Here is a 25,876-nt window from a genome sequence, read left to right on the forward strand (position 1 = left end):
GGTTTGCACAGAATTTGTAAAATAGGAAACTTGCTACATGAAAGTTTTAATTCTTATTTTCTAAAGACCTAGAGATACTTCCCAAGATGGAAAACAATAGACTGGAATCATATATAGGGTTTGAAGAGAGGTTGCCTCCTCTAGACAGAGCATAAACTCTCCCATTGGCCTCAGTCTTCACTCCCTGTTCCCTAGAGCTGAGATGCATTTTGTATTGGTTCCTGAGCTCAAGGGCCTTAATATAATAAGAGCCACACGGATCAATAATCCAATGACTTTTCAATCCCATGCCTTTTAAAAATCTAAGATATAGTTAGTGAGGGTGGAGAGGATCTGATTTTCTTTAAGACTTTTTTTTCAGAATCAGAATTACTTACAGTTTATTTGCATTAGTTTGAATCAGAGTTACTATTCTTTGAAAAGAAATATATCCAACTTCTCTGCAGTTTTAGTTTCTCTTTGGCATTCTTTTGTGACTTCTGTGAACCAAGTGACTTCTTGGGAGGTATATTAAAAGGTTTAATATTCACAATATAAATCACATCCCTTGTAAATCACAGCACACCACACATTACGTGGTTCTGGAATTTCTGCTAACCACAACTGCCATCTTTGAGCTGACTACAAACGCAGGGTAGGTTAGTTACAAAAATCCTCACCAAAAAATATTATAGGACTCACCAAGGTTGCATTTTTTGGTGTACTGGCCTGCTTCACTGCACCGTGGTCTATTTTCTCATCAGAGGAAGGCAGATGTTTATTTTCCCAACTTCTCCCATTAAGCTCCTTATAGATTAGGCCCCAGGGCAGCTGTCCAGGGGACCCGCCCCTGAGTTCCCATTTGTGGGAGGAAAGGAAGACTTTGGAGAGGAATCGCTGACTCACAGAATGTGTGAGCTTAAAGACCTGGCACGGGGAAATCTGGAAAGGAGAATTTTGAGAAATTTTCCGTATTTTAATAGGCGTATTACAAACTACTTTGGATGGCCCGTTTTTACTGCATACTCAGTCCGGATGTCAAATTCCAGCATCAACAAGTGAAGTAAGGCCCTCAGGCTAATGGAACCAGCTGCTGGTTTTGTAAATAAAGTTTTGTTGGCACCCGGCCGCGCCCACTCATCTCCATATCGTCCCTAGGGGGCGGGGCAGCTGTAACCGGATCAGTTGCCCCATAGAAACTCTACTTCTTCTCCAGGACACAGGTGACACTGGTCCTTACCACTTCACTGGACATTTTCGTACCATAATTGGGGCACCTGTTGCATCTGTCAATTAGGAATACATGGAACTGCAAGTAACAGAACACTCTTTAATTCTGGCTTCGACAAGGAAGATGTGAATGATCTTACCTAACAAGAAACCTGGATGCGTAAAGTCTGGGTTTGATGTAGGGGTCCCAGGAGGCTGCAAACCCTCAAGGCCCCACACTATGACTGCCCTCCTGCACACACACCCCCACGCCCAGACCTGCCGGGGCAACTATGCAGGTCACCCCACCGGCTGCAAATTTTTGCTTCCGCTCCAGGCATCACATACCCCCATTCGAAGCAAAAGAGGAAGGGACAGGAGCACAAAGCCTTCTACTGTAGTTCTGGCTTTCTAACCCAGAAGGAAAACCACCAGCAGACACCCTTCCCCTTTATCTTGCATTGAACAGAGTGAATCACATGCCTCGTAATCTGTCTCCTTCGTGTAATCCCAATGCTAGGACAGAATGACGGGAAGGTGGCGGATATTCAGTAAAAGCGCATCAAATGGTAGGTGGATGTATTCAGGCTAAGTGGACAGATTACAGGCTAAATCTTTTAAGTTTAATTTAATTTGGTGCCGCCCTGGGCAGCAGAGGAGAACAGGGCGGAAAGGGGTGGGGGGTTCCTTGTAGTAAAAATGTGTTGGACTATCACTTTATCTCAACCTCTTCATTTTATAAACAGGGAAAGTGAGCCCAAAAGCCAGAAAGTTAGATATTAGAGTGAATTTATACAGTTTCTGATTGTTCAGTGCCCATGCCTCCCCTTTCTGGTAACTACTCCTTAATTTTTCTTTGAAGAGCCAACTCTCTCAAACAGCAAGACTTTGGTGAGGCAGGTGGCATCCCAGGCCCTGAGAGAGGGTCAGCAGTATTCCATCCCCCTGGCCTCAGGGATTGGTCCAGAGATGGATGCACGACCCAAGGTAACTCAGCCAGAATGAGTACACAGCTTTCCAGGGGTTGCCACAAAAAAGAACATGGGCCTGAGGTTGCTGGAGGTCCACATGGGAAGCACCGGGCTGAGAGGGAAGCTCACAAAGAAGGAAAACTAGGGAGAACTGTGAGGTCATTGGTGAGCACTTGCATGTAGGTGTTCCTGGAGTACATGTGTTAACCCCAGGACTCTTTCTATTTAAAGTAATAGAAAACTCAGCTTACAGGGTTCTAAGCCGTAAGGGGATTTTTGACTCTTTTAACTGTAAGTCCAGAAGTAGGAATAATTCATTCAAGAGCGTGTTATTCAGTGGATAGATGTTGTCATGAAGAACCTAGGGATTTGCCCCCCCCCTCCCGCCCCGTGTCTCTCTACTACATTCTAAGGCAGGCCTCCTCATGGTTACAAAAGGGCTGCCGGTAACAATTCTCCCCTACTGGTGCCTTAAAAGAAAGAGCCCAGCAGGAGTTCAGAGATGCAGCTATGAGGGACTGTTTGCCCACCCAAGAACCAATCGCTGTGATCAGGGTAGAATGGAACGTGCTGATTGGCTTATGCCCTGGCTTTGGGGGCTGGGGGTCTGCTATCCAGAAGTACACAAATTAAATGGGGAAGAGTTAGATACTGGCATGGAATTTAGGGTTATGTCAGAAATGACAAATGGAAAGAGTGCTGGAAGGAAGAACAGCAGTGAGCAGTACAGCTGTCGAAATTTTCCCTTTTGTCTTTCAGCCAGTTTGACTTAATTTTTTTGCAAATAAAGGGTACTTATCAATGCTGATATTACTGGTGGGGATAGGAACAAGCCATTTCACCACCGAACCACCCGGCAACACACACATCCACTTCTCTTCTGCATTTTTCTCCAATACCCCTTTTCACCTAGATACTACATAATTTGTTATGTTTTTTTTTTTTCCTTTTTTTCTGTTTTGCTCCTCTCACTAGATAATAAAGTTCGTGAGAGCACGGATTTGGGTCTGTGCACCCCCCGCCATATCTCTAAGGGTACCTGCTCCATTCTATGTGCTCAGCAATATTTCCTGAATGAATGACTGAATCTACAAATAAATAGTATCTGGGGCACGTGGGTAGCTCAGTTAAACGTTTGCCTTCTGTTCAGGTCATGATCCCAGGATCCTGGGATCGAGCCCCACATCGGGCACCTTGCTCCATGGGGAAGCTGCTTCTCCCTCTGCCTGCTGCTCCCCTTACTTGTGCTCTGTCAAATGAATAAATAAAATCTTTAAAAAATAAAAAAAATTAATATCTTTCTATGTCAGAAGAGGAAGGGTCCTCAAAATTTTGTGGGGCCATTCTCTATAGAGAGCCCTAAAATTCCAGGCTTCTGATCGAAGTGCAGTGTGCTCTCTGTCCCTCTGTCCAGCATCATGGCCATAGGAATTCCCAACCCTCCACAACCAGCTTCTGCCTCTGTCAGCAGTACTGCTCCCTCAGTTCACCCATTTTCTTCAAGTCCCCGGGTGTGTACGTTCCTTGATGTGAATCTTGCCTGAGTGTTTGAACTCCATTTGCAACTAAATGAAGAAGGTACCCATGATGCTTTCCTGGATTCCTTTACCCACTAAGGGACTTTGGGCTTTATCCTGGTTCTACGCCTATATCCTCTGTCTCCATTCACCAGCTGCTTCTGGAGGTCTCTCTCTTGTGTGCCCAAACCCTACAGTGTGGGCCAACGTACATGCTCTTCTTACTCTAGATGGGAGCTTGTATCAGTGGTTCCCTGGGCTGACTGGTTGTAAGAGGCTCAGCTGCACGGTGGGAAAGTCTAGGTCTTAGACCTTCAATGGAGACATATCGAGGACCCTCAGATGTCCAGGTGGGCTGTCTTTTGAGATTCCTTTCAGGTCAGAGGTTGAGGAGACACTTCTCTTAGGCGCAGACGGCCTCCTGGTGTGGCTTACTCAGCTGGGCTCCATCTTGGAACTCCTAATGAATTCTCCAGCTGGAGTGGGTCACAGGCCTCGCATTCCCCTGCACCCCAGCAGGACTGCTGAGGGTCCCGGTGATTAAGTGGTGATGATATAAGTACTTCGTGCTCCTCCTAAAAGTGTTCCTGAAATCCTTCCCTTCTGGGGTATCGTGAACCGTTTAGTGAACATCATGGGTAGGGGTATTCATTTCAAACAAGTAGCTATCCAAACCATCGTGCACCACGGATTCAAACACCGACTGTTCATTCAGAAGTTTGGTAATGGGAGGGGCGCCTGGTGGCTCAGTCGTTAAGCGTCCGACTCTTGATTTCAGCTCAGGTCATGATCTCAGGGTGGCGAGATGGAGTCCTGCATGAGGGATTCTCTCTCTCTCTTTCTCACTTCTACCCCACTCCCCCTTACTCTCTCTCTCTTAAAAAAAAAAAAAAAAGTCTGATAATAGAAAATTTGAAGTCACAGGTATTTGTTAATTTTAAGTTAATGTGCATTTTTTAATTCAAATTTTTAAATTTGAAAACTCATTCTGTCACTCATTGTAAAACCCTAAACAAGTTAATGAAACCAAGGGTTCTCGGATATGGCCCCCAGCAACAGCAACATCACCTGGGAACTTGGTAAAGTGGAAATCAAGGGATCCCCACTGCAGACCTAGGGAATCAGGGGCTCTGCAGGTGGGACCCAGCGAGCTGTTTTAACAAGCTCTTTGGGTGATTCCGATGCCTACCACAGTTTGAGAACCATTGTCTTAAATAATCCAATCAGAGCTTCCCGTTACATAAAACAGCAGGGGTCCTACTTGGCCTCAAAAACGTTCTCATAAGGATTAAATTCAGATTTTGCATGGAAAGCCTTTAGCACAGTGTCTGGCACTCAGCATGCATTCAATATATGACAGCTGCAATTAATGTTTTTTACAATTATTGGATTTCTTTTCTGGGTGGCCCATGAATCAGTCTATGTCTCTGCATGTCTACCTGTGAAAGAGTAAAGAGTGAAGATATTTTAACATTAATCATTATAACAGTAGCTAATTTATTGAGTTCCTACCCTGGCCAGGGCACGTGGCTAATGACTTCACAAACATGCAGTTCAATCCTCATTTAAAAATTTGCTAAGAGATGGTGCTGGTATCGTCCACCTTTTACAGGTAAGGAAAGAGCTGAGGTGACTTGCCCAGAATAACCCAGATAGTGAGTGGAAGAGCCAGAAAAAGAATTTAGAGCAGGGATTAGTTAAGCCCATCACCAGCTGCCACACCCAACGTCCTTTGCAGAAGGAGCTATGGCAGTGCCTCTTCTCATACTGACAGTGCTATTTCGGGGAAAAGCTGATGTTCCCTGTAAGATACAAAACAAGATGATAGCCATTCATTAATTACAGAAGACCCTCAATCAAATTTTTGCTTGAAGTGGGCTTTCAGTTTCTTAGGAGGCCAGGGGCAAAGAAGACCCTGTGCTTCTCCTCCATGAAGTCCTCCATGAGTGCACATTTCTGCCAAGCCACATTAGTCGTGCAGCTACGATGGGGGACGATTTGCTACTGATAGGACTAAAGACAGCCCAGCATCTGTCACCAGTTGGGGCACTGATTCCCTGAACCCAAAGTATACATTCCCATGTCCATTAAATAGGAGAATCAGCTAGGGGGGAAAAAAGGAAAAAGAAAAAAGAAAAAAAAAAAGCTTCCTTTGCCTACAGAAGGCAAAGCTGCAAGGAACGATTAGTAGGAAGAGATGTGGAAGTGTGGCCTGTAATTACCGGTAAGTATGTGTTCCCAGTTGTACGTATTAATACGGGTTAGGGGGCCGATGATAATGCCAAGTTTCTACCATTTCTCGATACAGAACAAAAGAAAATCTAAAATACCAATGACATCCGATAAAACACTCTTAAAATGGATAAAATTATCTCTGTATCCAAAGAACTCCAGAATAGGCTGCTGAATTTGTAAAAGAAACGTATTGAAACACCCACCAAAATGATGTTCCAGGGTAAAATACACATTGATAGAGCGCAGCGTTCGCTCCATCGGAGGGTACAATCTACAAACAGCCCGGGAAGGAAACCCTGCAGGTTTTCTCTTCTGAGGGAAGCTGAACTTGGTGCTTCCTGTGAGAGTTTCTGCCTCAGTCTTCCAAGCCGGACCTCAGAGCTACCACAAGACGTTTGGTTTGATGTAAACCTTCCCCGCGTCCCTCCAAGGACAGTATCAACAACAGCGCCCCCGAGCAAACACGAGTTTTGGCTTCTGCCTTTTATTTTATTTTATTTTTTTTCCCCCTCCTCTCAGCTCCACCCCAGCCAGCTCCTGAAAGGCCTTCTGTTCTGTCAGCCATAATGACATCTGCTGGCCAAGACAGGAAGTCATAAATCTGCAGGTCCCCTCTCCACCAAACCTTGTTAATGCTGCCATTAATCACCGGGAGCCGGGGTGCCATCTCGGGAGGGCTGGGCGCGGGGAGTCCATTTTCTCCCGCACCCCTTTCCCAAGAGAGCGACCATTTTACAAACAGCCACTTTCTCATCTCACAGTCGCAGACCTGCAAAGCCAGGCAGAGGCAGCCCTCGACGTCAGTGTGCGGCTCTTGGAGAGAAGCCACGGTTTCAGGCAACAATAGAGTCCGCTCGATGATGCTTGGGGACTGAAGCAGGGCACTTCTGACCAAGCTCTGTCCTTCCTTGTTTGCACTCAGCCCCTAACTGCCTCCAAGAGAGGAATGGAGGTTTCCTTCCTCTGAGCCTGTCTGCCTCCGGGTCTGTTTGTAAGGGGAAAGCTTGCGGGGGTTGGGGGGGTAGGTGGGGGGCGGTTCGAGGGGATGATTTAAACTCAGAGTGACTTTTGTTCCAAACTAATCTGGGATGGTGTTGGGTTTAGTTCTTAGCAGTTCATTGTGTCCCGAGCCTTGATTCAGGGCATGTTCGTGAGCAAGGTGTAGTCTGGTTCTGCTACTCAAAGGATGGTCCCTGGGACTGAAGTCTCAGCACCGCCAGTCTGAGCTCGTGAGACCACTCTGGACCTACTTGATCAGAATCTGTGTTTCAAGCCAGATCCCCAGATGACCCCTCGCTATGTTAACATTTGGGGGGCTGTGCCCCACACCGGTGTTCTCAACCTTGGCCCCCTTGACATTTTGGGCTGGGTTAGTTTTTGTTTGTGAGGGCATTTCCTGGGCTCCCTGGGGTTAGGGGGGTTGGTCCGGCATCATCCCAGCCCTCCACCCACTAGATGCCAGTCTCGACCCCCTGAACTGTGAATCAGAACTGATTCTAGACTTTGTCATGTGTCCCCTGGGAGAAAAAAAGAAAACACCTGTGCTGGAAACCAAGCAGCTCAAAAAGTGGGGTCGGTGGATATCCAGCCTCGGTGCCCTCTTGGAGCTTGCTAGAAATACACATTCTCAAGCCCCACCCGGACTTACTAAAGCAGGAGCTCTGGAGATGGAGCCTGGGAATCTGCTTTTACTCTCCCTAGGAGGCCACAGGCAGGCTCAAGCACAGGGATTCTAAAGCCACAGAATAGGAACAGGGAAGTCATGGGATAATTAGCCAGTGTGATGTGACCACAGCATTAAGACTGAGTGACGCGTGGTGGGGAAGCACTTGAGCTACAGTCATAGCTGGAAGGGTTGAACCACCTTCCCCATGTGCTGTCTCCTACCTGCCCTGTGCCTCGGTTTCCTCGTATGTAAAACGGGCACAACAAGAGCACTTTACCTCGTGGAATTGTTTTAAGGGATTAATAAGCTCATATTGTCAAGTGCCTAGAACAGTGCGTAGCACCAAGGGCTTCCTAAACGTTAGCGACTCTTATCATCACTGTAACTTGCTTTTCTTTCCTCTAGACTCTTAGGTTCCCCAAGAGCCTCACAGGGGCTTTATTCTCTGCTGCCTGGCCTGGAGCGGGTGCTTAATGAAGTTAGTGGGAAAAGAGGACAGGACTGTGGAGGGAAGAGGGTACTGGCGGGAGCTCTCTGCTGCCCAGGGCTTGACTTTAAGCATACAGTCACGCTTTCTGCATGAGGATCCAGACTCCTTCACCCGCTTCTATAAACGGGTGCTCTTGCACAAGTAGAGGATTGAGCTGGGATTCCTTTTGTCCCTCCGAACGGATTAGATTAGACCTCACGTAAAAATCTAACAGCGCTCTGTAAACAATACTCAATCAACAAATACTTAGAAAATAATGAAAAAGCTAAAAATGTGGGGCGTCATGCCATGGATTTTACATTAGCTCAAAATTCCTGTCTGTGCCCCTAATGAAATCAGTGGTATACATAATTATCCCCATTTCACAGATGAGAAAACTAAAGCTCAGAGAGGCTGAATACCTTGTCCAAGATCATAGTCTTGGTAAGTAGTGAAAATACCTCTTAAGATGCAGTTCTGGGCGCCTCAGTGACTCAGCATTTAAACGTCCGACTCTTGATTTCAGCGCGGGTTGTGATCTCAGGGTCCTGAGATGGAGCAAGGTCCACATTGGTCTCCATTCTAGGCATGGAGTCAGCTTGAAGATTCTCTCTCTCCCCCTTGAGCTGCCCCTCCTCCCTCACCTCACAGGCATGCAATGACTCTCTCAAACAAACAAACAAACAAATAGTGCAGGTCTGCTTGATTTCAAATCTATACTTATCTTTCTTCCTGGACGCCTACCTGGTCTGGTGCCCTGCTCATTTCTTCATACTCCAAGTTAATGCCCAGCACCGGGGGCTCTTTGCCTGCAGAGAAAGCCAAGGACAGCCCCCATCTGATGACTGACAGGCACTGATAGATCAATACCCCAGCTCTCTCGCCCTCGAGGAGGGGTATCTCGGAAGTGCGTAAGCTACACTGACTCCCAGAATGTCCTAGCAGGATTAAGTTCTGTCATCCATGGTGATCACCTCCTTAACAACACACCACATGCTGGTAGCCTTCCCTTACCATGTTTACTTTCCTGCTTTCCTACTAGAGTTTTCTAACATCATTCCCCAAACAAACTGCTCACTTTCAAATCTTTATCTCAGGGTCCACTTCTTAGGGGACCACAAGTAAGACATGCAAGCCTTCTCAAAAGAGGGTTTGCAACAGTCTTGAACAATTTGACCGTTTTCAGCTCGTGGGTTCCTTACCTGTGTTGGCCTCCCTGCAATGGTTAAGGAGAGGAGACGAGCTGTATTGACGGGAGAAAACAGCATCCAGGGCGAGTCACTTTGACATAATCCTAGCAAGCAGGGGGAGAATCTCATGAAAATTTCAGGACAATAGGATGCCTAATGCCTAATCATAATAGATAAGACATGCTCCGGATAAGACAGAAAGGTGTTCTCAGAGCGAATTATATCATTCTCTATTTGCTTCTGAAAGTTGAGGGGCACCTTTGGGCACACAGTTCTAATGAGTTCAGGAAGGAGAGCTTGATGCACAGTCAAGGTGGCATAAAATATACTAGAGCCCAGAACTTAAAGGCTGCTGATCACATGGTTCCCGGGCTATTCCGGTCCTTACATTCACTTAATGTCTTCCTGTGGTTAATCAAGTCGAGCAATGGATTACTGGGCCAGCAACGTGGTCTGGATTCTCCAGCGGCAGCAAAACACTGTCACCAACGGCAAGTAGCCACCTCTAAGGGAGAAATGCGATGTATGTTAAATGGAATAGCTCTCACACCCCCAGCTGCCCGCTCAGCCATCGGCCGGTCTCCGATATACAGAATGCTTAATTGCTGTTGAGAAATCCTACACCTAGCCAAATCCAAAGAGTGTTTGAAAAGAGACCCCAACAACTTTTGGAGGATTTATTCTTAAAAGCAAGCCTGCCAATGCCTGAGTGTCTCCAGACTTTATTGTCATCCACCTTAACTCTTTCCAGAGAGCAAATTCCCACCAAGTAGAACACAAGAGGCTCTCTTCCATGCTGGTTGAACAGACCCCCTCTACTGGACTAGCTGTTTGGGGATTATAAATGAATGAACCAGCATTTATCACCGACAAAGAATGAAACTCATATTTGGTATTAGGACCCGTGATATATCCCCCATGATCCAGCCATGCCCACCTCTCCTGCATCCTTTCTGCTCCCTTTTCCCCGGCTGGGTCTTGAAACCTGGACCCTGACTGCTATATCGTTCTGGAAGCACAGAAGTCTCTTCCAAGTTCAGGACTTGCCCCCGGGGGGCTGCCTCATGGACTCCAGATCTCCGTCTCAATGCATCCTTGTCATAAAGGCTTTCCACCACTCCCACTGGAAAATAGGTCTGTGCCTGCCCCTTACACTCTATCCCCACATGCCACCATGTTTTCTTCGTATTGCTGTCCATGATCCGTATGGTACTTCCTCTTGTCTAGTTCTTCCCCCCACGACCCCAACATGATGCTGTACCATGTGTCATGGAAAGGGAGAAAATAACCCGAGATGGCCACCTTGAAGTTTTTATAAAATAGTTACTGGGAAGAGGGATATCCCGAATGAGTTAAATGACAGAAGAGGAAGGCAATGAATTATATCCTCAAGGGCAAAATCATATGGTACACTGGCTTTCAAACTTGGCCACATATTAGAATCATCTGGGGGCCTTAAAAATGCTGATGGTTGGATCCTGCCCCCACCGACTGATGTAATGAGTCTGGGGTAAGACCCAGGCATTGAGTTTTTAAATCACCTCGGTTGATTATGATACACAGCAAAGTTTGAGAACACCGTTTTTTTTTTTTTAATTGAAGCATTATGTACATGTATAGAAGTGCATAAATCATAAGCATGCAGCTGAATTAATTTGCACAGACTGAATACACTTAGTAACTGGCATCCTGGTTAAAAACAATGCAAGCCCCTCCCTCTCCACCCGCTCACCCAGGAGCCTCCTCATGCTCACTTTCAAAGGTAACCCCTACCCTGATATCCAAGCATAGATCAGTTCTGCCTGTCTGTCTACTCATATATTTGGAATCATACTCTATAATGGCTCTTTGTTTTGAGAAGATATGGACTAGAGAATTTTGGAGTCCACCCAGGAGGGCTGCCTGAAGGAGGCAGTATTTAAGGGAGGATTTGAAGGAGGTAATAGACAAGAGAAAAGAAAGAGAGGAAAGGGAGGGAAGTTGGGGAAGGGAGGAGAGCATCATTTGGAAAAGAGGCACACAGGCTGAAACACTATATACGCATGTCTAATGAAACCCTACAGTGAGCCTATTTTTCCCCCCGTACGTCTTTCTTTGCAAGTGTGCTCAACTAGATATTCAATCATTCCATAATTCTCACTGAGCGTCAATACTGTGCTGGATTCGGGGGTATAGAGGTGAGTAGAAGTTACATTTTAATTAGGAAAGACAGATAATAAATAGGAGAAATAAATGAAAAAAAATGCCGATGGTCATAACTGCAATGAAAGATAAGAGAAAGAACGGGACAGTTTATGGGGGCAAAGGAGATGACATTTAAGTTTAGAGTGAGGAGGAATCATAGTGGGGGAGGAATCATACTGGGGGGAGGAGAAGATGCAAAATGCCTGAAGCTGGTACAGGAGGTATTACAACAATGGAGGCATTCTCCTTATGTTCAAGAACCCCACCAACTTCCCAATGACTGCCCAATGTCCACTAATTCAGGCAGTGCTGAACTCAAGGTAGGCACTTGGCAAATGATTGTTGTAATTGCATTGGGTTGGAGTCTAGTGGTAAGACAGGCAGACTAACAAGAACAGAAATCAGTGTGATAGATATGTGCTTTAATGGGGCATTCACAGGTTCTGTGGGTACAGCTGGAAGGTTCCATAACCAACCACCCTTTTGAACGAATCCAAGAACAGATACCCTGGCTAATTCCTTGTGTGCATAACAAATGCTACCATCTTGATTCACTTGTGACAAAATTCAGCTTTTGCAAGGGCAAGATTCCCCTGCCTGGAACCTTATCAGAATCACCTGGGAACTTTTAAAATTTCAGATTGTCGGGCCCCACCCTGGGATCTAATTCAGTAATTCTAGGGTGGCGCCTCTGTCTCTTTATCATAAGAAAAAAAAAAATCCCCAGGTGATTCTGACGTTGAGCCAGTGTGGGAATCAGTGTTCTAGAAGATAAAATTGACTCATTCCAATCAGTTCGTGCCTTTACACATCCCCGAGTTTGAGTGTTGGATCTGAGGATGCTACTTCCCTGGAGACCCAAACATAGTATTAGTCTAAGCCGTCAGTCCTTGGAAGAAGTTTCCAAAAGTGCCAGAATCTGTGGTTTAGCAAAGTATTCTGCAAATTCTAGTCATGCCTGTACCACCTTTCTCACATGAGGCCATCTCTACACCTCCCCGAACCATTATTTATCCTCTATCTTTCCTTAGCTATATTTATTTTTAAAACCCATAAATTATATCAAACTCTAGATTGCTACCATGAATGGAGAGCAGTATCTTTTGCTAAGAGAGAGGTAACCGTAGAGTGAATTCAATAAAAACAAAACATTTTTTAAAAGCCTAGCCAGGTAACTCCTGCCCCTCCCAGGCTCCTAAGCCTGAGATCTGTGGTTTCTTGGTTGAGAAATAAAAGTTAGTGATTGTTAGGCATAAAAGACGCACCAGCACCAAACTGAGACATCCTCCGATTAAAAGAGAGCTGAAAGGGAATAACCTTTTCACTGTGCGATTCATGTTTTTCAATGTCATGTCTATGCCACTGAACAGTATCTGGGCACCATTGTGTTATGCATTCAACTGGGGTAGACAAAATCTTCCTTGCTAATAACTAAGCAAAATATTCTCAGTAGTAGCAGTAAGGGAAAAAAAAACAAATTAATGTGAGAATGTAAGTAAAATTCAGAGAAGAATCCTGGAGAGAGAGGCGTGGAGAGATTCTGTAGCCCCAAATCAGCTACTCTGGCCCATTTCCCTCCTGATCCTCTCCATTGCTGGGTCCAGCCCCCACATTCCTTCTCTCCCAGTTCCAAATCTTTAGGATGTCGTTTTCACAGAAGCTTTTTGAAGACAGGGATCCTGTCTTAGGCATCCCAGCATCTCCTATACTTGGGACAATGCCTGACATCTAACTAACACACTAGATGCTTATTAAATGATTGAAGCGAGGGACAACTGGGTGGCTCAGTGGGGTAAGTGTCTGCCTCTGGCTCAGGTCATGGCTTCTTGCTCAATGCTTCTCCTTCTGTGATCTCTCTTGCTTTTGCTCTCTCTCGAATAACTAAGTAAAATCTTTAAAGAAATGATAGGATATAGTTCAAACCCCCAGTCAGTAGGCACAAGGCTTCTCCAGGATGGACTTTGCTGGTGAGCTCACTGCCGTCCCAGGCTTTGCACATCCTGTTCCTATAACCGTGGTCCCTCTGCCAGCAGGAGTGAAGGTTTTACTCACGAAGCTATGGTCCCTGGCACAGCTCTCTGGAAAGGTGTGGGAGGAAATTAGAATTAATGAGAATTAACACCTTTTTGCTGACATTGTCGACTCTGCAGTAGGGTCCTCTGTGCCTCAGCCGCCTCGGGCCTAGGCTGGGGTTGGGTGGGGCTGGTCACGGGTGGAGGCCAGCTGCGTGACGGAGGCCGATGAGGTAACAACTTGTGTAACATACATGAGAGGCATGAAGGAGCCTGTGCCTCCCGCGTGGGGATGTTAGAAGTGATAAAACAATAGCAAAAAAGATGAAACAGCACTTTGCAAATGTGATGATAACATGTAACTGGCAGGATGGGGAAAGTGAATGTTTCCTATAGCTCCCAAAAGAACGATTCAGAAAAATATCTATGGAACAGGTCACCTTAGGTCATTCCCCACGAGTGAGGGCAAAACTGGTAGGTGAGCAGGTTGTAAGTGGGAGGTGGTCCGATTATACTGGGCCGGCCTTCCTCGTGGCGGGTACATGGTTGGGGGGCAGGTAGCAAGGACTAGGCACAGGTGAATGCCCATCACAATGACCGCATAACAGGCTACACCTGGAACGCCTAAGTTATAAAGTATCTATGGTTGAGTTTGTTTTATAGTTAGCGATACTGGATATGTCTCATTCCAAAAGAACAAAGGCTTTTTTTAGCAGAAGTTCTCGAACTAGAGTGAGCAGGATACTCAGTTGCTCAAAACACAGATTCCCTAAGCTCTGATCCTGAAGTTTCTGAGTTAGAAGGTCAAGAGCAGTGGTCCTCAAATCGCAGGGCGATTTTGCCCTCCCCCCAAGAGAACTTGAACGATGTCTGGAGACAATTGGTTGACACAAGGAGGGGACAGGGTCTGGCTTACTAGTGGGCAGAGGCCAGGGGTGCGGCCAAAGTCTCTCTATTGCATAGAATAGCTTCCACAACAAAGAATTATGGCCCCAAATGTTGATGGGGCTAGGATTAGATCCTCTCATTCTAGGGTAAGGCCTAGGAGTGTGCATCTTCATGAGGGCCTCAGGGTACAGGCAGCCAGAGCCCTGACGGTGAAGAATGAGGCTGTGCCTGCCTTCTTATTCTAAGGATTTGGCTCTCTGAGCTCCCCTCTCGCCTGACTCTTCCACGTTTAGGCCTCAGCTTAGACTTCACTCTCCCCAGGAAGCTCCGCCTCAAAACCACCCTCCCTTCCTCCATGTCCCAGTTCATTGCCTCCTGCCTCATCACACATCACTTGCCCCTTTTTCTGTCTCTCCCACTGGAAGGAGAGGTCCCTGAGGAGAGGGTCCCTGTTTGGACCTGTCCCCAGCACCTGGGCATGTGCCTGACCCACACCTGGCTCGGCGATTACATGCTGGCGTCCATGTTTCAGTTCCAGTGGCGTGTCCCTCACTGAGTCTAGAGCTACCCCCTCTTTCAGATGCCGTCACAGACCCTATTTTAACATCTTCTTGGAGCTTATTACTTGGAAATTATCTTGTTTCTTTGCTTGCTTACTTTTCATTCATCCAACAAATATTATATTGGATACCTACTAGATGTCTTGTCTCTTACCATCGCTGGGGATAGAACAGCAGACAAAGGAGGCAGAAATCCCTCTTCTCAACAGAGCTTATATTCTAAAAAGGAACTAGGCCAATAAACAAAATAGAAAACTATATATAATGTATGTGCTATTGATAAGCCCAGTGGAGAAAGATAAAATAGAGAAATGGGATAGGGAGTGTGTGTGTGTGTGTGTGTGTTTGAAAATTTTAAGTACGGTACCTCTGGGAGAAAGTGACATTTATGCAAAGAGTGGCTATCTGAGAGTGACATTTCTGCTCCCCATCAAAATAGAAACAGGGAGAGGGTCAGGACATTCCCTTTCTCTATGGCTGCTGTGTCTCCAGAAAAAAGCACATAGTAGGTGCTCAATAAATGCTATTTAAACAGAGAGACTATGTGATTAAAGTATCAAGGAGGCATATGGGAGATTTTTGTTTTTCTGACCGTCCACTGAATAGAAGGAAGGTGGGAGGGGCAGGAGCATGAAACTTGGGGTGGGGGTGGGGAGGACATCTTCCTGGTCAGATTAAGAGACCTGGAGGATGGAGGTCATTGATGGATAAGGTGTCCTCCCCCTTCCCTGCCCAAAGTGGACCTAAGTTCTCACCTTCCTCATAAGTATTGTTAATGGCCCTGCCGGTGGGCTCACCTGCCCCCGCCCCCGCGGGTCCCTTTCCAGCCGCGGAGTTTGGCCATCACCCTGCCCCCCCTTTCCTCCCGCATCCCTGCCCGTCTCGCCCCCTCCTCCCCTCCTCGAGGGGTGTCCCCGCGCCGGTGGGCACGTCCTCGCTCAGGCGAGGGGGGCGCCTCGAGGAGCCGCGGGCGCGCCGGTCCCCGCCCCCAGCCCCTCTCCCCGGCGGGACACTGTCCCTTTAATAGACTCCCTCTGCCTGGCGCTCTGCGGCTGGGGAGTAAATTTCTCCCTGTCATCAGGTCGCGGGGAGAGGAGGAGGAGGAGGAGTTTGTTAATGTTCAGTTTGTTCAGCGGGATCGATGTTTGCTGGCATCGCCTCGCCCTGTCTTGTGTGTGTGAGTGTGTGAGTGTGCGTGTGTGTGTGTGTGCGTGCGCGCCTATGTGGGGGGTGTGAGTGTGTGTGAGAGGAAGCGCGAGTGCGTGCGTGTGTGTGTGTGTGTGTCTGTGTGTGTGTGAGTGTGTGTGTGAGTGAGTGAATTCCAGATTTTCTGTCTTTCCCAAACCCGCTCCTGTCCTCTCGCATATCACTCACAGACGGGGATCTGACAGCAGCCACAAACCTACAGTGAGTGATCTCTCTCCCCCAGCGCGAGTCCGCCATAGAGACCGGCGAGGAGGAGGAGGAGGAGGAGGAAGAGGAGCAGGAGGAGGTGGAGGAGGAGGTGGAGGAGGAGGTGGAGGAGGAGGAGGAGGAGGAGGAGGGAAAGAGGAGAAGGAAGAAGAAGAAAAAGAAGAAACCACTACCTTCCCGGGATTGCCTTTTTTTTTTCCTTATCTTTACGCGCGCGTGTGCGTGTGGCGCGTGTGCGCCCCTCGTCCCTTCCATCCGAACGCGGTCTTGGATGTTTAATAAAGAAATCAAGTGTCTCAACAGTCACAAAAAAAAAAAAAAAAAAAAAAAAAAAAAAAAGCCAAAAAAAAAAAAAAAACAACAAAAATTTCCAAAAAGCAAAAACAAAAAGAGAGAGAGAGGAAAAAAAATCCAAAACAAACAAACAAACAAACAAGGCAGAACCAACCTCTACTTCAATCCAGCCGGCACAAGCCACCCGTGTCTGCCACCCGGAGAGGGGGGTCTCTGGCCCGTGGTGGAGGAGTTGCAGGGGGGATCGCCAGGGGGACAGAGGCCGAGTGACGCCCTAGGAGCCACCGGGCAGGAGGCGGAGGAGACCCAGAGAGGCGAGAGAGCAGCGGGCCCCGCGCGCGGCTCGGGGCTGGGGCGCCAGAAGTGGGACTGGAGCGAAGTAGAGCGATGCCAAGGAGGAAACAGCAGGCACCCAAGCGGGCGGCAGGTAAGAGAACCGGCTCCGCTTCGGGGCTGCCCGGCGCGCCGAGCTCCTCGCCCGCCCTCCTAGCCCCCGGGTGCCCCAGGACGCCACCCCCTGAGCTGTGGGGGGAGCTCGCTCGGGGCGCCCCTCTCTGCCCCGCGAATAACCCCATCCTTTCTCTCTCTCTCTCTCTCTCTCTCGCCTTCTTCCGTCTCCCAAATCCTCCCCTGTGCAGGCTCCGGTTGGGTGGGGGGGGAAGCTATCCCACCAAGCCTTCCCTCCTTAAACTTTTTTTCCCTCCACCCTCTACCCCACCCCTAACTTTCTCCCAGTGTGTTTCTTGCCTCTCCGGCCAGAGTTGGGTTGAGGATTTGGGGTGCGGGGGTAGGGAGACGGTCCTGACACCCCCCCGCATCCCTCCGCGTGGTCAGTGCCAGTGGCTTCTGGCCTCGAGGGACAGCGTCTCCTCTTGCTGGGGTTTGGGGCGCTGAAGTGTGAGGCATGCCCAAGCCCTGGGCTGCAGGCTGGTTTGGGGCAAGCAGTGAGAGTTTAACTTTGATCACCAAGGTGGAAAAAAACCACCCCAGGAAAGAAATGAACCTTTGAATATGTTTTCTAACTACGCTTGGGAATCTCATCAACGCTCTTTCTCTTTAAAAAGGGGGAAAAAAGAACATTGAAACAGCTCTGGATTTTCCTTGCCCAGAGAGAGTTGCAAACTTTGTAAATTGATTTGTATGGTATCCCATCCGAATCCTTCCTTACCAGCCCCCCTCCCTTCCCCCCAAATAGAGAGGAACAGGTTAATGGATCGGTACAGTAGACCTTCTAAAGGATTTTTTTTTTTTTCCTTTTGGGTTGCTTAATTGCTTTTTTAATAGTATGCTGGGGTTTTGTTTCTCGGAAGTGTAATATGAAAGTTCATTTTTCTCCTGCCAGACCCACCCACTGAAAAATCAGCTTTCCACTTGATTGCTAGTTTTGATTTGACATTTGATTGATCACCTGTCATCTCGCTGCCTTTGATCTATTCATTCTTGATATATATCAATAAATCACTCACCATGGTAACTCAGAGAACCAGTGACGCAAGCCTTGCCCTCTAGATTCAGAGCCAGACATGCACAATTATTATCTTGTTTGGCTTTTAATGTGGGCGTTTTTATTTCTTTGTGTCCTTTAGTTGAATCAGGGCTTTAGCGAAAAGCTGAAGTTTTTTCCCTCCCAGTCTCTGTCTTTACCCTAGTGCTTTAAGCGGCATTCGTTAGGGCTGGTGTTCTGCAGACCCAACAAGACATTTCCTTCTGTTGTAACATGAGCGAAACGTTAGGGAGAAGTTCAGTGGAACACTTCTGTAAACTTTGTAAAGCCACCCTTAGAACAAACCCAAAGTTAGTTACAGATCTGGGCAAAGTGGGTGTTTGTGTCTGAACATGCTGGACCACCAGCATCACCTTCCATCATGGCCTGATTCCAGCCTGAACGGCAGTCCATGTGCTTTGAAATATCCATAATTATTTTCCCTTCAGAGCGCGGAATTTCTTCCGTAACCATGTGTAGATTGGTTCAAATTGCATGCGGAAATATCATTTATAAAGCTTTGATTCATGTATTTTCCAACTGTTTCCCTAAGAGCAAAATAATTAAAATATTTTCGGGGTTATGTATATTTACAACCTGCCTAGTCAGTGTGGTATACTTTTTCCAACTTTGGCTACCTCTTTTGAAAACAGTTTCTCCCTTCTGCCCCTGCCTCTATCCCTGTCTACATTTAACTCACTTATTTAAAAACAAAAAACAAACAAAAAACTTAGATTATTTTGCAATCTGACAGCTTTGGGGTATGCATTGGGCTTCTAGACCCAGGAAAAGTAGCGTGCGCCTTCTAGTTCTGGCAACCCAAGTTTTCGTGTAGCTAGATTATTAGAGATAACGTCCTTATTGTCCCAAAAGAGAAACCTGGGCAACCGTCCAGCAAGAAGTGATACTGCCCTGAAAATTACTTTTTTTTTTCCCCCCTTGTTGTTCCGGTAAAGGCCATCAACAACTAGGCAGTAATTTAAATTCCCAGAATGACTGGACATGTCTCCTTTGGTAAGCTCATTATAAAAAGTGCATTGCTCAGAATTGCACTACTTTGATTATAATTATCCTCTGATCAATGAGGATCCAGGTGTATGTAACATAATGCTGTATCACGTTATTTAAATTAGATCCTTTTCATTAAGCTCGTATCTATTGGACCTGGCTTGTCTCTTTACTGTAGTTTGTGTGTGTGTGTTAGAAAGTTGTGACTGCGGTTTCAGATTTCTGGCCTGTTGTATGCCTACTGTCTTTATATGTTTGTTTTCATGGCTTTATTCTTTTCACTGAAAAAAGCAGAAAGTCTGGTGGAGCCGGAAGGGAATGATGCATATTGTATACAGTGAGGCCCCTCTTAAGTATTTATTTATTTGCACACATATTAATAAAACGGGTATTTTTTCACGCAAAGTCTCCTTCCTCCAAAGTCATCGATGCTGTCCTCTGTTTTAGCTGAGGTGGGGACTCGCGAGGAAAGTTAGCCCCTTTGGGATTCTTGAGCCCATTGACATACAGGGAAGAGACCAACGTGGGTTCTAGGATTGTGGCCGTACTTTTATCACTGCCTGAAATTAAAAACAATGCACAACTGTAAGTAATTACTCCCATAGACCGATGTTGAAAGCTTGATTTCTAGCTTGATTAATGGATAATGTAAGATAGAAGAAGCCTGTGAGTGAATCAGAGCTGAGACTATCCCAAGAACCATTCGAGGCAATTTGATTCTTTTGCGTTATTAGTTTGAAGTTCCAGGTTTCAAGGAATCAGTTACAGAACTTTCTAATAAAGCAGGTATGCAGCTGGAATGAACAAGATGATCTTGTAAGTGATGGGAAATTTCAGTCTTTATGTGTTATGTTCTGCCACCCCCCCCCTCCCCAGCCCCCTTTAAGGGAAGGGATGTGAGGTAGGCAGTTCTCTTTAAGGAAACAGCTAAGTCAGAACATTTCCCTCTGAAATGTCATTCTTCTGGCTTTCTACAGCTACACTATTCCACCATACTATTACTTTGGGCAAGAAAAAAAGTTCAGAAAACAGCCTATAGTACCCCAGGGGTCTGTGTATGTGTGAGTGTGTGTGCTCCGGCTTCCTTGGGCGTCAGTTTGACTCGCTGCTAAAACGTATCCATTTTCACCTGAGAATATTGCAGAATTTTCTATCAGCATCTTTCCCCCCTATTTTAGGGCAGATAGAGAAGATGGCAGAAAGGTAAAATAAACCAGAGCAGTGTTTTGATTTGTTTGTATTTTGCAGGATGCCGAGTAGTTAAAAATTTAAAATTGCAGACTTCCGCTGCAAACCCTTCTATTTTCTACAATCTGTCACAGCCTCTGTACACAGACATGTGTAATACATATATTTTATTTTACCACCCTGAACTATTGTTTTTATATAATGCCAGCCAAGTGTACTAGAATGCAAAATCTTTGGGGCTTGTGAATATCGAATGTATACATAAGTTGCAGGGATCTGCTTCTGCCAGCCCAAAGAGATTAAATGTTTCCTTCTTGTTGACTCTCATCAACTATCTGATAATCCAGATCTGAGGAAAGTCTTGCAGGGAAGAACAGCTCCCTCAATTTATTTTGTTTATTTAATATGGAGATGAATAATGCAGATTTTGTTTTCATGAATGTCCTTGTGTGGCAGTAAACATTAGACTATTAGCAATCATTACTTAAAAGTTGCAATTTGCACCTTAATGGCATAGTTTATTTACATGGGAAGCATATTCAGCAGGGACAGTTCTGGATCCTGCAATGGAGCAGAGCTGACCCCAGCGATCTCCTTTTCAGCCTCATGAGAACGGTGCCTGGGTGAACCTGGGAGGTCTCAGGAATCTCCACCAGCAGGGCAGGGAGTGGGGGCAGGCAGCTCAGGGGGAAATTCACCTTTAATTTACTGACAAGTGGGATGGGATTCGAGAGGGAAGAGGAATCGGGGTGGAGTCTGGACCCCGGCACTCTCACCCTATTGAAACATACTTCAGAAAGACAAGTTCACATTTTGAAGATTTAAATATTGCACGCTCTAGACCCCATCCACTTACCCAAACGTTATGGTTTTAACAGATGAATGGAAAAAATAAACACACATACCCCAGAGGGGCCTGAGCAGCATGAACTGTTCTGGCTCTTCTTGTTATTTAAGGCAGATCCCTGAAAAAGGAAGGACAGGTCCCCCGAAATCACATCCTGCACACGGCGTTTTGGATGGAAATTGATTACTTAAGTGATCCTTTCCCCACTCCCCTCCTGATTTCCTTCTCCCACCTCTCACCTCACCCTTAAAGACCCAGATTGAATGGGACATCTCAAAAGCCCATTTGTTTTAGGCATTTATTGATTTCATTTTTAATCTGCCATATCAGGACACAATACATTAGCCCTAATCAGCAGATTGCAAGTGACAGGGAGTTCTAGTGGAAAGTAGGTGAGGGAGAGGGGGCTCTGAGAAACTTCTGTGCCACGAAAATCTTCTTGAGCCTTGGGGGTTAGAGATTGGAGGCTACTTTTGAGGAGGTCATAGAAACCGTCCTCAGAACTACTGTGCATTTATTTTTCTACCACCTTACATTGATTTGTCTCCCACTCACCTTGATTCTACCGTTTGGGAAACCTTCACACCCAACAAATACCTCCTAGGCATCTTTAGCAGATCTGTCCCTGGAAGCATCTTGCCTTTTGTCACATTCTCCAACAGAGGCTTCTGTTTTCATTTTATCCCAGGTGACTTCGCACACATTTGACGGAATTTCTCCAACTGGATAATACCTGGGTTGATCTATTTATTGTCCCAGTGGCTTGGGGACTGTACTCTCAATTGAGCAGGTTTTAAAGGGGCACTGAGCCTGGCATTATTCAAGGCCGTGTAAAACGATACACTTCTGCTCATCCCTGCAAGTCAGCTTCGGAAAATCAGGCAGGAAGGAAACCTGTTCATGTTTGTGTTAGGTCTGTAATTAGCTGACATGTGTTAAATGACCAGAGTAGATCCCTTCCATCACTGCATGTGTACCCTCCATTTTATTTAGGTATGTCATGGTCTGGGAAGACTCAGCCACTATTTCAAAGGTGAGCCTGCGTCCACCCAAATTCCCTTTAAAAAGCACAGAATTACCTAACAAATTCTCTGTTAAGACCAGGCATACACAGAGTATAATTTTCGTTTGATGCAAAGTCAGTTGGAAATACATTAACAGAGAGTGTCTTGCATCGCTTCCCTGAAGCAGTGCTTTTTCATTACATATTTAATTACAATCAAATTGAGCGACTTTTATAAAAAAATTACAGTGGTATTAAAAGAAGCTTGGCACACAAATAATTTTATTGCTTTGCAAGTTGAGAATGCTGTTATATTTTTATTTACTCGGGAGAAATTTATTTTCATTTTCTAATGTGACAAATACAGAATATATTTTCCTGTCGTCGGATCAGGAAGATCTCAGCCTCCTGCCTCTTTAGATCCTGTTCATCCTGGAAGAGGTTTTCATATTCCTTTTTCAGTAATGTGTAACAATTTATATTTATTTTTTTTATCATTTTAAGTTTTATAAATTTCATTTAAAGTTAGAAATTCTCCTGTTCCTTAGGGTGACCTTTGGTGAGCCGCTCTTTGATTATAAATGAACTTAGTCATTCAAACCACATAAGAAATAAACTCGTTGAGAGAGTTTGCTTGATTGCCTGGATATTGCAATGAGAAAAACACACACACACACACACAGCATATATTTACCGGCCTCTATCACATAACCTGATTTTCACTGGATCTACCATCTCTTTCATTTTTTTCTGTACTACTGACCTTTCAGTCGCTTGTTTTAGGTGAAGGGCTGGGATAGCTTTGAAAGGGAGTGTCATGAGACGCTTGTCTTCAAGAAATAATAATGAAAATTAGATACTTTAGAGCCCAAATATCCACTTTGGGACTCTGTCTGCAGACTCACAGGGAAGAGTCTCTGTAAACACATGGTTTGGCATCGAACTTGGACACTGGCCTGGAGGGGCTACCGCAGCGTGGCTGTATTTTTGCAGAGAAAGGTGTAGGACTTAGGTCCCCTCTGAGGACACCGTCTGCATGCACAGACACACAGACGAGGCCTCTGAGATGCAAGTGGGAATTGCTGATATATTTTTTTCCAAAGCAAACTCCATGGGTGAAGTGATAAAATAATTGGGAGAGATTTGAGCGTCATTAAAATAGTTACGTAGAATTTTCGGCTATTGCCGCTCTGAATCTTTTGCATTTCCTCTGCAGAAAAAAAGATGTCCTCTGGGCATCCTCCAGTACCTTGTGATGCTAAAGCAATGCCTAAAATTGTTGAAAATTTTAGAAATTAAAATGCAGGAGACACAGCGAGATAATCCTGTTATTAATATATCAGCATTATTTTGCTTAACAACAGGGAAATAAATGCACAATGCAAAAGTTTTAGAGATAGTGAATTTAGAGAAATCACACAGAAAAAAAAAAAAAAATCCCTGGATCATATTTGAAAGCTTTTGTCTTGAATTTTTTTCTTGAAGTAAGAGTGCTCTTTCCCTCTGTGTCATTTAAAACAAAAAACAAAAACATAACAGTTTCAGTATCATCATACCTAGAACCCAACCTCAAACAGGGTCTAATAAAATTCTCTCCGGATGTACAATGATACAGGACATTCTATTACAGGTCCCTTTTAAAAAAAAAAAAAAATCGCTTTAGAAAACCAAAAGTGGGTATGCAAAATAAAAGTAGAATCTCAACAGGCTCTCTATTATAGCTCACTCAAGGTTCAAGATCCAAAACTTTGTTCGGCAGGGTAAGAAGAAGATAGCACTGCATTTTAACTACACATCTCCCCTTGGCACATGAGAGGCAATGGAGCAGGAAAGATTTTTAAGGCGCTGTTTAGCTCTTTTTGCATCTGTCTCCAAAGACTAATTTAATTGAAAAGCTGTAGTGTCCATTTATGCTAAAGGAAAAACCTCATGTTTCCATAAAGCTGCTAGACGCTAAGGTGGGTTTAAAAAAAAAAAAGGCAACGTTCTACAGTTTCTGTTAGTACAAAAATTAAGATCACTGGTCTTAATTAGTTGAGTGCTTTCAGAACTTAATGAATACTCTGGAATCACCCCTGAGCTTTCTTCTTAAAGCTACATCTAAGTCATTTCTATGGAAATTACACAGCTTAGATACAAAGGTGGGCAGAATATAGTTATTGTTTTTAATGAAAATAGTTACAAAGGGCAGAAGGAGATAAAAACAGTTGGCTGCCATTCTGTTTGTAACGAATTTGGAAGAAACTTCCCTAATGTTTTTCTGCAGCAGGAAAAATCCGTGAAATCCGGTGACGTGGACGGTAGGAAAAGGAAGCAGAAGGTCAAGGTGTTCTATAGGGTAGAAGGGACTTGTATAAGCTAGAGCAATGGCATATAAATATTTCTATCTAAACTGCAAGGGGCTTACTTTAAATCACTTGAATTTATCAGATTCTTGGAATTTTCCAATAATTTAGAAACCTCTTTCTCATACCCCAAGGGAGATACGAATAGCTTCTGGGCCAAGATGATGCTGTAGAGAAGAGGTAAATCTACTCTAGGCGTTCAGTACCATTTGGTACAGAAGAAATGCCAAAATGAAAAGCTATAAGCATGTTTTATATCAGAGTTGCCTTCGGCTAGTTTCCTTTATTAGAAAATTGAGTACATGGCTTTGTACTTCTTTTTGTTTTCCCTCCAGAGATTAGGCTTGAGATTGTGAGTGGAGCCCTAGAACAGGAAGAAGTGACTTGGGTTCTTCTTACAGCTTTGCCCACACTCGTTATATGGCCCTGGGCAAGCTCTTACTTCAGGAATAGGAATATGAGCTCAGAAGTCAGAATGACCCAAGTTCAAGTTCCTAGGTCTACTTCTATTCTTTGCCTGGAAGATTTGGGCAAGCCACTCACATCTCTGCCCCCCACCCCTACTTTCCAACCTTTACGATGGGGATAGTCATAGTTCTTCTTAAGGCCCAGGTTTTTGAAAGGATTACATGAGCCTGGGACTAAGAAATTGCCTTGAAACTCTTAGGGGTCAAAGCTGACAGTGGTAGTGTGTCTTTACCTTGAATGGCCAGACCATGAGAAATTTATACTGGAAGGAAGATGAGCAACCTATATCGTGTTCATCATGAGATTAGGGGATCGGGGCTTGAAAGAAATCAGACATGGGTGCATTTTGGTTTTTAAAACTGGAAATAGAGTCACTGAAGAGTGTTTTAACCTCTTCTGAGGCTGACACATGCCTGGGTGGTTGGAGACCTGCGCCAGCTCAAAAAAAAGTTTCTATCCCCAAAGATAGTAATTATAACACTAGCAGCAACAATTGTAACAACAGTAATAACCATATCTGCCAGGATGTAAGTGTTTATTATATACCAGGCACTTTTCCAAGTGTTTCATATATTCCCATTGTTTAAACAGCAATTATTTCTTGAGTTCCTACTATGCGCCAGGGTCTGTTCTGGCCACCTGCATCCTGGCGGGGGTGGAGGGGCTGGATTAATAGGAAGAATATGATCCCTGGGGATCTTACCCTCCAGGAGGGGGAAGCTAGAGAATATACAAGAAAATTAACAAAGAAAAAAAAGATAATTTTCATAGAGAAGAAAGCTCCATGATGACAGATTTATAAGAGTAAAAGTTGGGGAGTGGGAGTTTGGCAAAGCAAGTGTGGAAGGTCGGAGAATACTTGTCCTAGAGAGGACATCTGAGCCAAGTTTTATCTTTATTACATTCTTATGTGTTAGATGCTGGTGTAATCCCTATTTTACTGATGG

The 25,876-nt window shown here is 45.2% G+C and overlaps 1 protein-coding gene and 1 long non-coding RNA gene across 7 annotated transcripts in view; one reads left to right on the forward strand and one right to left on the reverse strand.

Moving 5' to 3' along the window:
• Positions 1-7,170: 7,170 nt before the first annotated feature.
• LOC125108257 (uncharacterized) lies at positions 7,171-16,852 on the reverse strand. The gene is made up of 3 exons (XR_007129858.1): positions 16,742-16,852; positions 9,625-9,741; positions 7,171-9,340 (listed from the first exon to the last, which is right to left on the reverse strand). It is a non-coding gene; the product is annotated as an uncharacterized LOC125108257 (long non-coding RNA).
• The window catches only part of TSHZ2 (teashirt zinc finger homeobox 2), a 439,172-nt gene continuing 429,699 nt past the window's right edge, over positions 16,404-25,876 (forward strand). For all 6 annotated transcript variants that reach the window (XM_047743785.1, XM_047743788.1, XM_047743786.1 and 3 more), the window contains exon 1: positions 16,404-17,014. In XM_047743785.1, coding sequence (XP_047599741.1) covers positions 16,975-17,014 — 40 coding nt within the window. In that variant the 5' untranslated portion in view covers positions 16,404-16,974. The remainder of the gene's footprint in view (positions 17,015-25,876) is intronic.

This window comes from Lutra lutra, chromosome 9 (genome assembly GCF_902655055.1).
Source record: "Lutra lutra chromosome 9, mLutLut1.2, whole genome shotgun sequence".
Lineage (NCBI taxonomy): Eukaryota > Metazoa > Chordata > Mammalia > Carnivora > Mustelidae > Lutra > Lutra lutra.